At 39.5% G+C, this 12,700-nt stretch overlaps 1 protein-coding gene across 1 annotated transcript in view; it reads right to left on the bottom strand.

Moving 5' to 3' along the window:
- Window positions 1-7,276, bottom strand: part of PDE7B (phosphodiesterase 7B) — a 219,955-nt gene extending 212,679 nt beyond the window's left edge. Inside the window, exons 1-2 of the mRNA XM_068150028.1 lie at window positions 7,113-7,276; window positions 6,837-6,951 (exon numbers count right to left, since the gene is read on the bottom strand). Coding sequence (XP_068006129.1) covers window positions 6,837-6,857 — 21 coding nt within the window. The 5' untranslated portion in view covers window positions 6,858-6,951; window positions 7,113-7,276. The remainder of the gene's footprint in view (window positions 1-6,836; window positions 6,952-7,112) is intronic.
- Window positions 7,277-12,700: the final 5,424 nt, after the last annotated feature.

Genomic DNA, 12,700 nt, shown 5'->3' with positions numbered 1-12,700 from the left:
AACCATTTATTTGTTATTCCTCAGCTTTTTAAATTATTATTTGCATAGCTGTGTCACTGAAGTAGATCATGGTCTGCACCAAAACCAAGCAAGATCAGCCCTATGTGTATTACAAATACACAGACTTTTGCAGATGCTAATGGATAAGCTAAAAGTTAACTCTGAGGTTGTGATTTCAAGTAAAATCTGGTAAACCTGTTTTTTGTTTTTTTTTTTTTTCCTGTGAGAGAGGAAAAAAGAGAAGGGAGGTGATGGAAGGGAAAGAATGCATTGAAGCTTCTGTGGAACCATGGTACCACAACACTGAGAAAGCTGTGGAAAATTGGCATGAAACAGGTATGGAAAAAGGGCAATGAGCCTAAAATTTGATCTAACAGGTGAAAATGAGTCCTTGTACAACATGAAAACTCAGTGGGCCCGATCTTTTGCAGACATGAATTAAGGGACTTCTAGCAATCTTAGTGGAAATAAGCCATTTTACACTCTCATATGCTGATCCAGTTTGTCTTCTGTTTATCTTTTTCTCTTTTAGTTCTGCTTTTTAAAAAGTGGTCCTACAACAACAAAGCAACTGTACACCTGAGGATTTTGCTTGGTAAACAAAGTGTTGTCTTTCTAGCCAGGACAGAATTTTAGAATTTGGAAAATACACTTCCACTATAGTAGTTTTCTCTCTACAGTATATTATTTTCCACTTTATTTAGCACTGCTAGTGCTTTTTCAATGTACAGAGAGTGAGTTCTCTAATAACAATGTCGTCAGATCTGCTAAGACAGAATGCCAAGTCAATGTCCTTCCCTCTCCCAACTCTGAGCAGGGAAAGTTCCTCTCCTTTACTGACGTGTGCAAGATCTCCTTTATAAATCAGGACTAATTGTTGTTTTCCTGGCTGTCTTACAGTCTAATAACTATATTGATTAAACTGGAAATACACTGACTAATTAAATTTATGATGGCTGTTCTGATGCCACTTGAACATTGTTATTAATAGACAGCAGGTATATTATAGCAGTATGTGCCTATGCATAAGTAATACAGAGTCAAGTCATACCTCAACATTCGAAACAGAAAGGGGCATTAACCTGTTTCGGCTCCCTGGGTGTCTATGTGAGGTCTTCTCCTTCCCAGAAGATTGGTATGCAGCATTTCCTCATTCTATCTCTCTCAGAGATTGAAGGTCAAGTGCGAGTGGTAAGTTACATGAAAAGAAAACCCAAATGTTCTATGTTGCTCATATTTAGTGTATTTCATTGTGCATCTGCATACATAAGTGGGCAACGGTACACCCTCAGTTTCTTGTGGAAACTGATGCTCTTCTACAGAAATATTAAGCAGACATGGTGTTCTGGGGCCATCTAAGCAGAGGTTCTAGTTCATCAGAAATAAAGGGGAGAATTGCTACACCCTTTGGATGACAGCTGAATACTTGGAAAAGCACTGAGGAATTTAATGTCAATACGTATTTGTTTTTAAAGCACAGCAACTGCCTCAGAATAATCATCTCCTTTCCAGGGAATAAGTTTTTGTACACTAATGGTAGCTTTGCCACCCCATACTAGGACAAGGCCCAGAGCTTGGCCAGTCTTTGCATGCACTGCAGGAAACGTACTGTGGGAAAAGGTTGGGTAGGGGGAATGAAAGGGAATAAGAATGTGAGAGTACAGATCGTTTCTTTCAGAAGGGAAAAAAGGGCAGTTTCCAAAGGGAGAAGAAGTGGTTACAGGCTCTATATTATCCTCCAGAAGTTCTCTAGCTAAAGCTGCAATTTATTAATTTCTGTTTTACAGATGTAGGTTTCTCTGAGTCATCTCTGAATTGATGCATCTTCAGGCAAAATGTGCCTACATCCCACTTTATTCTTGGAAAGGTAATGATTGTCCTCTCCAAAACACCTTTCCTCCATCTAGATGGGTTATTATCATAGACTCTGCCATGAAAAAACCTGTAGAAAATTGTATGTAGGTTCTGACAGAAGTTAACCCACAAGTGTGTTTTTTCTGCCTTCATGACAATTATTAGCTAAACTTATTTTGACAGGAAATTCTGTGCTCTACCTCTGAAAACCTTACACTGCCAGCATTAACACACACCACAGTGAGGTATTAGTTGGTGAGTTTTCTCATACCAGGAATTTTTGTGGGCAACTAGTATAAACCTACCAGCTAAGGAAAAAAAATACCCCTGCAACTATCTTCTTCTAAATATTTGTTTCTTATTTTTAAAATAACCTACTCAAAGAGGAAAAAAAACTTACTGTTTGTGTCTGCTTGCAATTCTTCTTGAACTGAACTACAACAAATCTGTCTCTGTGTGTGATTGGAAGGATCCTAACTGCTTCTTCCCACCTATTAAGGAGGAGAGATCATCAGCTATGTTTATCCATCCAGGCAACCTGGAATTCTTATTTGGTTGGATAGTAAGCTAGCAGAAGCATATCATATACCACCATGAGACTACGTGGTTTAAATAAGTAGCTAAACTGAGTTCTCGTCCGTCCTCACTCATGACTCCCACAGGAAAGAAGAACAGAATAAGAAAATAAAACCCAATAGGGCTCTTTTATTAGTTTAATTTAATATATAGTTCCACATAGTTTACATAATAAAATGATAGTTGTGAATTTTTCACTTTCTGAGAACAGAGTAAGGGAAAAATGTGTATCAAAATTACAGCATTAATGGACTGCAGATACCACACTATTAAATGTGTGCAAGAAAAACTCTTAGATCATTTGACTGTTCTTTTTTGAGAATTATCCATGCCCCAAAGTTTTCACTTGCAGCTTTACCACTGGTGTCTGGATTCTGGAACTGCTCTCCCTCCTATCTGATTTGGCACTGATTTATTAATTTTCTGCTTTAAAACTGGAGGCTTTAAGACAGATAGGTATCACTAGCCCAGATCTGAGCACTGTGAACTGTAGCAATACATCTTCTGAATTCCACAATCTGTTACAGAAAAACAGAAATTGTAAGTTTAGATCGTCAAATATTGTTTTCTAATGCAACTTCCTTGGCATGGTAGTGTAGTAAGAGTAATAGTGAAAAATAAAATGCAAAAGTGCTCTGAAAAAAAAATAAAATTGAGGAAGGTACAGAAGAATTCTTTTTGCTAAAAAAATATCATCTTTCAGAAGTTGACTGTATTTAAAATTTCTGTAAAATAGCTAAATAAATGGTCTCGACTACAAAAATTACATTCTATCGCTTTAGGATTTACACAAAGCTAACACCCTGGACCTGACAAATTCCTACTACTATCAGAAGACACAATATATGATTTCTACTCATTTACTGTGAAATCACAGAAAAAAAAATAAATTAAAAGCCACCCTGATCTGCTTGCATATGCTGTGCCTGCCTTTGTGGTCTAGCTCTTCAGCTACCATTTTTCATCTTTAGCTGCCCAAATTGACGAACCGTGTGTTGGTCAGAGAAAGAAAAGGCATCGCAACTTCTGAACCCATTTGGGACACTTAGGCTGAAAGTCTGTGTCCCACTGTCCCCCTGAATAACGCCAGCTGCACATCCAGAGCTTGAGACCAAAAAGTGCAATTTTCACACTAGATGTAAAGCCAGTGTTTCACTGAAGGTGTGAAAACTGATGTCCCTGCAAGGCTGAGTCAGGTCTCTCAGTGAGGAACAAGAAAAACGAATGCTATGATTCCAACACAGAAAATTCTATCTTCCACACAAAGTGGATGTGGGAGGAGAAATACTGAGGTATCAATTTGTTACAAATCAATTAATTTTGTTCTGGCAGTCAGTAGGACCCCAGCTGTCTCTTTCACTTTCACCCTGTGACAAACACGTGGATCACTATACTATTTTCAAGCATGAAAACAGAGAAAACAAATGAACAACAGTAAATTGCTAAGAATGCTCATTTACAGGGGGTGTCTTCCTGGCTGCCTCAAATGACTTGTTTTTCTGTTAACCCAACTGCATCAAGAGCTTTCAGGCATGTAGCCAGATTGATTACAAGACAGGTTAAGTCTTAAACATTTCTTATTATAAAAAAACAAAACCACAAAACAAAAAAAGAGGCATCAGGTTTTAGTCGTCACTGTCAGACAGCGATGTCTGGGTTAGTAGCTGTATTCCTGCTTCCCACAGCTCCTTAAAGGAAATTGCCAGTGTAAGAGAAGGGGTTTTTTTCCTATGAAACTGAAAAAAATCACAGGAAAATCCTATATGTGACATAAAATATCCATTTTCAGACTGTTTTTCATTAAAACATGCTTTAAATCTTAGCAGAAGGTCCGTGGGGTAAGTGAAAAGGAATTACACGTGATTGAATGTCTCAATTATACTTCATAAAAGCAAGGAAGATCCTGGAAAATCAGTGTGCTTCAGTGACTTACCTAGAGATCTGGAAAGGGCAAGCAGAGGGCTAGGTTTCAGAAGGGAAATGTACATAAACAGGGAGGAGGGGGAGGAAACAGTTGCTTTTATAATGGTGCGCATATATATATATATATATATATATATATAGATGCACACACACACACACATTTACAGAATTAAACTTTTCATAGTTTAAAAAAAAGTTATCTGCAGCATTTTGAATCAAACACAGCAGAGGATGCTTTTACTCTGCTGGAATCACTAGAACCTTGCTGGTGACAACTCTTGTCCACCCTGAGGAAATAAACAGAATGAGCAGTCATTCATATCACATGAAACTTCTGAAATCCAGAATTTTTTTTGAGATAGGGTGACTGCAAATGTCAGTAAGCATTTCATCCACTACAGAGGCTGACCTTAAACTGTATTTTGTTCTTGATGCTGAATTGGGACTGTTCAGAGAAAGCTTTGCAGATAAACTTTCCTTACTGAAGTAGAAAAAGTGTCATTTCCTCAGATGAAGTCCAGTTGGCACAGGTACTAGTATTATCACCAATAGTTGCCATGAAACACAGAGGCAGCAAAATGTAGATCATAGAGAGTAAAAATGAAGCTTTTCTTAAAAAAACAAAAATGTTTATCCAAATAAGTGAATCATTTAATTCCATGAAACTATTACAAACAACTGTCATCCAGACTGGCTTTTTGAAACAGATAGCTTTAAGTAATTACAGGGTTATTCTTTACAGAACAGGCTACAGTCCCTACAGACTGAGGCTTCCCCTTAGTCATATTTATTAATCAGTCATCTGTCAAACACTATATTAACCTTCCTAAACCTGGGGCTAGAGAAGCAGTTCTTTAGGCTTTTGAGAACAGCTGGCAGTTCAAGTAGTATGACTTTGGGGAGGGCTGGGGAGGAGAGAATGGCATGGAGATTACGAAGTAGCAGTTGAACTAACAAAGCTTGACTTTGGGTTGTTGGATGATATGAAAAAAAATAATATCCTCAAGTATCTCCAAAGAGATTGGGCAGTAAAGAGTTTATCTGTGACAAACCTCTTTGTTTCTGCAGTCATCAGCGAAGATACAGCAGAGGAAATGGAGGAGCTGCAGTTATGCATTTGCAATACACAAAGTCCTTGTTTTCCCACTAGGCACTGCAGAATAGCAATTGTCCATTCACAGCACATATCACATCCTCTGCATTTCAGAGGTAATATTTTTGCAGTCCTTTAAGCCAGAGTGCTTCAGCTTAGTGTAGTTAATTTTTATAACCCTTAGTGGTGCATTGCATGGGGTAGGTGTGTTCACGTTCCGTTCCTTGTTACATAAATTGAGGGTTTTTTCCCCAGGTATAATTCGTTTTTTTAAAAGAACAACAAACTAAAACATTTTCAAATTGCAAAGGGTTTACATCTACAGCAACATCTCAAACAGAGCTGGGAAAAGTCTAATTTCACACACTGGGAAAATAAGAAGACTGCGAGTCATTGAGCATACCTGTATATTAATCCACTGAACAACAGAAACTAGCTGTGTTGGCTGAAATGATTTTTAAGACCACTCGTAAACACACACAACACACAGGAGCTCTGACAAGTGGCTCCTCCTCCCGTATTTTAGAATCACACTCCTGAAAACAATGTTAGTTTTATGCTAGCAGTTGCTTTCGTTTCCTGCAGCAGACACTGTTCACTGTAATGCTGCAATACTCACTCAAGGCAGATCATTAGCTCGAATATGAATTGAACCTCTATGCCATCAAACAGATGCCAGGCTGCATTACTTCAACTTTCAAGCCAATTTCCACTTTTCTTTGTCTAAGTAGCGACAGAAATCTGAAAGCTGATGTTGATATAAGAGGATCATTTCCCTTCCTTTCCCACTGAAGATCTGCTTATAAGTCAAAGTGCAGGCTAGTTTTTAATTCTGAACTTCTGAACCCAAACCAGTAAAGCAATCTAGGCATGTAGTTAATAAATAAATAAATAATAAAAATAAAGTACTCCTAAAAATGAGGCCGATATTCTTTTCTGCTTGACCTGTTTATCGCCAACTCTCTCTCTCCCTGCTCTAACTCTCAGACAAAGTCGCAGCCCCCTCAGGAGAAAACGAGTTTTTGCTTTCTTTTACCCCCATCTAAGCCAGCCAAGTCCCAGGTCTCCTCTCCTGCCACAGAGCAGCAGGAAAAACATACAGAAAAAGCAATCACACTTTCCTCACTGGCATCAGAAAGCACTACAATAACAGATCCTTCCTGCAATCTTCTTTCACCCTCAAATGGTTAAATCGTGTTAAGTTAAAATTTTCATCTAGCTTGAATAAAGAGAAAAAGGGAGGAAATTCAAAAACCGGTTGCTGTAGTAACAATACCAGAAAAATCTTTCCCACCAAATAATATTATCTCCCTCTCCCCTCACAATTTTAGTTCCCCTTCAAAAAAAAAAAAAACAATCATGTTACCTCTTTTAGATATGTTGTACATACCTCAACCATTAAACAAGACATTTAACCATAGTGGCAGTTCTGTGACCTTTGAATGCTGTGAAATCTCTAAGCGGTGCAGCTTGTTCATGAAGACTTGTACTGCAGAATCCAGTAACTGCATCCAGGATTAGGAATAGAATTAAGTAACAACAGTAAACAAAAAGAAAAGAAAAAAGGGGAGGGGGGGGGGGGGAAGAAAAGATTAAAAAAAAAAAAAAAAACAAGGAAAAAAAAAAAACACCTCCCCAGGTCCCCCAACCCAGCCAATAAAACCACCTTAAGAAGCAAAAAGACTGGTGAAGAGAGTGCACTTTTCTGCCAGTGTAAGGGCTGGGGAAAGCTGAGCAGAGTGGAGCTTGCTGCAGTCTGCCTGCCTGTGCGAGCAAGCTGAAGGCCGTGCAGGGCTGGGAGGTGCTGTCAACTGCCACAGGCGCGGGAGAGCAGACCAATCCGCGCCCGCACTGTCAGCTCGGAGGAGTGAAGCCTCCTCTGTTTATGTTTCCTCATTTCAGGAGTGACGTCAAAGGGTTTAGTTTTTCCTCTGCATGTGCTATTAATTTTAAACGACTGCTATGGGAAGAATGTGGCAGTGATTTAGGCAGGCAAGCCTACTTGAAAGAAACGAGAGTCATGATTTATCTGTCCTGGATTTAGCTTAGAAATATTTTATAGAGGAACCAGAAAGATCCAAAATATCCTCACAAAATGGGGAAAGGCTATGAATATGCTTATATGTACTGTAAAATACACCAAATGTGTTTCTCACCGAGAGCTGCTATCCGTATGGCTTTTGGTGCAAAAATCAGACCTGATTCTGCTCTTGCCCTGAGGTGAATCAGGAACTGCTTCTCCAAATTCAGTTGTGTCATGCCAGTGTAAACCTGGTGAAAGAGATAAGACTGAAACTATTGTACACATCCCTTTATCAGTCAGCACTAGTTAGATTGCAAATTAGCAAACCTCTTTCATTACTGTGTCAGTCACTGATACAGTCACCATTAAGGTCAGCTGCCCGGGGCAAATACCCTTTCCACCAGCAGATTGCAGTCCATTTGTGCTCACCTACAAGCTTAACTGTGGACTGCTACACAAGGTTTTTATAACGTATCAAGGCTCATGTCAAAAGACAATAGGCAATGCCAAAGTCTGGCTTCCTGTATCACTGAATCATAGTCAATGGAGAAGCGATGCAACTTAAGCTTAAAAAATATATATTAGCATATGTCATGGTCAATAAGCATGGGCAACAGAGGTCATAGCACAACAGGTCTGACATTGACAACAGTTATCTTCATAATTTATTTTCTCTTCTAGGGATTCCTTTCAAAGGGACTGGCTCATGACATAGAGTTCATGCCTAAAATGTCTTAACAGTCTAACATTTAATTTTAAAATACATATAAGTGCTATTGACAGATCTTGAGAAAGAAATTTCTCAATGATCCACTAAATAACTACAAAAATAAGAGAAGTAATAGTAGTTTCTCCATGACCACCAAATGATGCTACTGAAGTGTTGCTCCAGAGAGATTTTTTTCTCACTGAAAACTCTGCCCGTGCTATCACTGCAAATGTAGTCAACTTCAGCACAAATGCAAAGGGTTATGGTGCTGTAAATGCTGAAATGACATATAAAAAAGTATTAAACAAGTAAAAGATTTACAAAATCAGTTAGAGCTCATTACATTCACCTGACTGCACTTAGAGAACATCATTCTGGTTGGAAATACCTTTAAGATCGTTTAGTGCAACCATTACCTAACTCTACCAAATCTGGTGATAAATGCTGTTTTTGTAGCACCACATTTATGCAGCTTTTAAAAACCTCCAGGGATGGTGATTCAACCACTTCCCTGGGGAGCCTGTTCCAGTCTTTAAGAACCCTTTCAGTGAAGAAGCTTCTTCTATTATCCAATTAACACCCCCTTCCCCCTGGCACAAGTTGAGGCCATTTCCTCTCATCCTATCACTTGATATTAGGGAGCAGAGACTATCACTCATGTCCCTACAACCTCTTTTTATGTAGCTGACTAAGCAACCCCAATTCCTGCAGATCTCTTCATAAGATCTCTTCTCTAGAGACTTTTGTTCTATGTCTTGTTGTGAGGGGCCCAAAAACTGAACACAATACTCCAGGTACAGCCTCACCAGTGCTGCTTGTCACACTATGCATAATCCAGGTCAGGATGCTGTTGGACTCTTGGCTATCTGAACACACTGCTGGCTCCTATTCAGCCAGCTGTCAACTAGCACCCCCTGGTCTTTCTCTGCTGGGCAGCTTTCCAGCTGTTCTTCCCCAACTATTGCCTGGGGTTGGTGTGACCCAGGTTCAGGACTCAGCACTTGGCCTTGTTGAATCTCATACAATACACCTCAGGCTGTCCAGGCCCCTCTGCAAAGCCTTACTTCCTCCCAGCATAGTGTATTCTGCAGAGTTACTGAGGGTGTTTTCAATCCCCTTATCCAGATCGTTGATAAAGATATTTGAGAGAACTGGCCCTGTGGAGCACTGCTTGTGACTGTCTGCCAAATAGATTTAACTCCATTCATGACTGCTCTTTGGGTCCAGCCATGCAGCCAGGTTTTAATCCAGTGAAGCATCCATGCATCCAAAGAATGTGCAGTCAGATTCTCTAGGAGGATGCTGTGGGAAACAGTGTGAAGTGATTTACTGAAGTCCAGGTATGCAATACCCACATCCTTTCCCACACTAAGCAAATCACCTTGTTGAAGGCAATCAGATTCGCCAAGAAGGACCCATGCTGACTAGCCCTGATCACCTGGTTGTCCTGCATAATGGCACTCAAGATGATGTAATTTATGACCTTCCCTGGCACTGAGATCAGAGTGACATATCTGTAGTTCCCCAGATCCTGCTTCTGGCTCTCCTTGTAGATGAGCATCACATTTGCTAACCTTCAGTCAACTGGGACCTCCTCACTTAGCCAGGCTGCTGATAAATGCTGGAAAGTGGCTTGCTGAGCACTTCTGCCAGCTCTCTCCAGTACCCTGGGATGTATGCTAGTCAGCCCCATGGACTCCTGAATGTCTAAGTGGTGCAGCAAATCACTGACCATCTCCTCTCAGATTATAGGGACTTCATTCTGCTCCCCATCCCTATCTTCCAGCATAGGGCACTGGGTATCCGGTGAACACCTGATCCTACTACTGAAAACTGAGGCAACTAAGGTGTTGATTTCCTCAGCTTTTTCCTCATCCTTGACCACTATTTTCCTCCCAGCATCCAACAAAGGACAGGAATTCTCCTTAGTCCTCCTTTTGTTCCTAATATATTTGTAGAAGCATTTCTTATTATCTTTAACAGCTGAAACCAGATTAATTTCTAGTTGGGCTTTGGCCCTTCCAACTTTCTCCTGGCATAGCCTCACCACTACTTTGTAGTTCTCCTTAGTGGCCTGACCTTTCTTCCAAACACCACAAGTTCTCCATTTTTTCCCTGAAGCTATTTGGAATGAATGAACAGGAATATTATTTGTAGTACACAGAACATCATCATATTCACCTTCACTCAGCATTTGTGAGGGAGCAGCCGAGTAATGCACTGTGGGAATTTTACTTCAGGGACAAGTTCTGGGAATGTAGTTGAAAATGATATGGGCTCCAGTGAGGATTATCTAGACTCTGTGAGGGAAGACTGAGATTTACATTGTATAGTCCAATAAAAGGAGAGTTTATTAGAATTACTAATTGTATAGTGGGTACATTTATCTAAAAGAAAATTATGCTAGAGTTTATTCTTTGTCCTGGAGACATTGAAACTCTTTTAGATCTTCATGATGACATAGCTGTGTCTGAGCTGGTAATAAGCCTCAAACTGTGTTCAAGAAGCAGTTAGGGCAATGCCCAAACTCTGTGATGACCCAGAAACATGAGAGTGTAGATAATTAAGATCCACCACTCAAGGCCTGTGTTCTGGCTCTTTTACCAGTATAGACATAGGCAATTTGCAAAGAATAAAAGAATAGATTTTTCTCCATATATTCATTGTGGTTAGAACAAGTGAACTGCAGCAGAGAAAAGTTGATTGACATAGGAAAAACTAAATTTAGAAGAGTGAAGTACTGAAATAGATAGGCTATGATAGTCTGTGGTGTCCTATTACTGGCTATTTTAAAATGTATGTTCGGGCAACCATCATTCACCAGTAGTTCTGATATATAGGGTGATCCTACTTTGGAGTAGAGAAGGGATTTCTGAATCTCTATTCCAATCCCATTTTTCCCATTTTCTGTGTTTAAATATCAGTCTTATTAATATTACACTGTGTTTCATGAGTAAGTGTTGTGGTACATTCAAGTTCTGCACAAAGTCTTATATACTTTATATCTCTCTCCTGAAGAAGGTAGAGGTTACTTCAGCCTCCAGGAATCATGTTGCCCTCTGAAGATAAGTGGTTACTGTGTTTTGTTGTGATGTAGATGCTTTTTGGGTGAAAAGATAGAAGAACCTGAAAGCACTTATGATTACAGTTTCCACTTAAACAAAGAAAATCTCAAATGAGTACATGCATGTAAGGATGAGAAATAGAATGCATGTCTGTGCACAGAAGACCATGGTTTCCTCAGCATAACCAAATGCTTCCATGATAGGATGGGAAGGACTGCTGGGAAGAAATGGACTCCATCTAACAAAGAAGGAAAAAAATTAGTACATATTAGCTAATCTAATCAGATATGTGCTAAACCACCCTATCAGGATGGTGACATGAGTGTCCAAATGAATATGACTCAACCGTGGCCAAGATAAAAAAGCTGAAAAAAAGGGGGAAAACGCCAAGATTGTTTAAAGAATATCATTGAAGAAAGAAGAAGAAAAAGGCAAGCAAAATGCTGCTCAGCCTAAACATCTCTATACTGATGTAAAATGTATCAAAAATAATAGAAGGAGCTAGAAAACAACGCAAGATCAAAATTACAACTTAATTGACATAACACAGACACTTGGTAGTTATGTGACTATGTGACTGGAATGGTAATACCAAATAACACAGCTTGTTCAGGAGGGGAAAAGGTGAAGGAGATTGTGCCACATATCTCACTTGGATTTGCAGAACACAGTAGGAAATAGATATGGAAAGTCTGAATGATAATACAAAGGCAAATAATATAGGCATTTTGGGGTAATATGCTGCAGATACAGGGAGATCAAGTACATAACTCTTTTTGTTAGCAATTAGCAGGATTTTCTGAATCACCAAACTTTCCAATAATGAGTATTTCAATCATGCAGCTTTTGGAAACATCTGTGCTGAACTCAGACACTCCATTCTCTCCAGTGTTGAGAGTACATTTGGGAATCCCTCACATTTTTGACCCTACCCTTTACAGCTTTCCTGCTTGGGTAAGGAATTGATTTGACTTCTTTTATTGGCCCAGCTCAGCTCTGAAGGCACTTTCATATTTGTCTTTAGCTATTCTCCCCTGTCAGCGCACATTATGACATGCTATCTCCAACCATGGAATGGCATTCCTCTTCTCAAATCTTCAACCCTTCCAATTGTAGTCTTTTTAAAAGATACTAGAGAGACTGCTTAATCTGCCTCACTCAAACCAGGCTCCTTAGACTCAGACATACCCCCTGAAACCTAAAAATTTAAACTCATCCAAGTGCCACTAAAAATGAGTTTGCATATGATAGAATGGTAGGCGCTGTGCATGGGCAAGCAAAAAGATGTCTCCTTCCAAAGGTACCTTCAGTTTTCTTCTTATTTTTACCTTGGATATTTTTAGGAAGAGGTCCAGCATGGGACCACATGTTTCTGTTCATATTGCTGATAATGACAGATGAGGCAGTATAGTAATTTTAGAGCATGGGAATAAGAAGTGGGAAAAGATGCATCCTTT

This window comes from Melanerpes formicivorus, unplaced genomic scaffold (assembly GCF_026170545.1).
Source record: "Melanerpes formicivorus ecotype bairdi unplaced genomic scaffold, bMelFor1.0.p_v2 SCAF_2, whole genome shotgun sequence".
NCBI classification, from domain to species: domain Eukaryota; kingdom Metazoa; phylum Chordata; class Aves; order Piciformes; family Picidae; genus Melanerpes; species Melanerpes formicivorus.
Note: the sequence above shows the minus strand (reverse complement) of the source record. Positions and strands in the feature narration are given on the sequence as shown.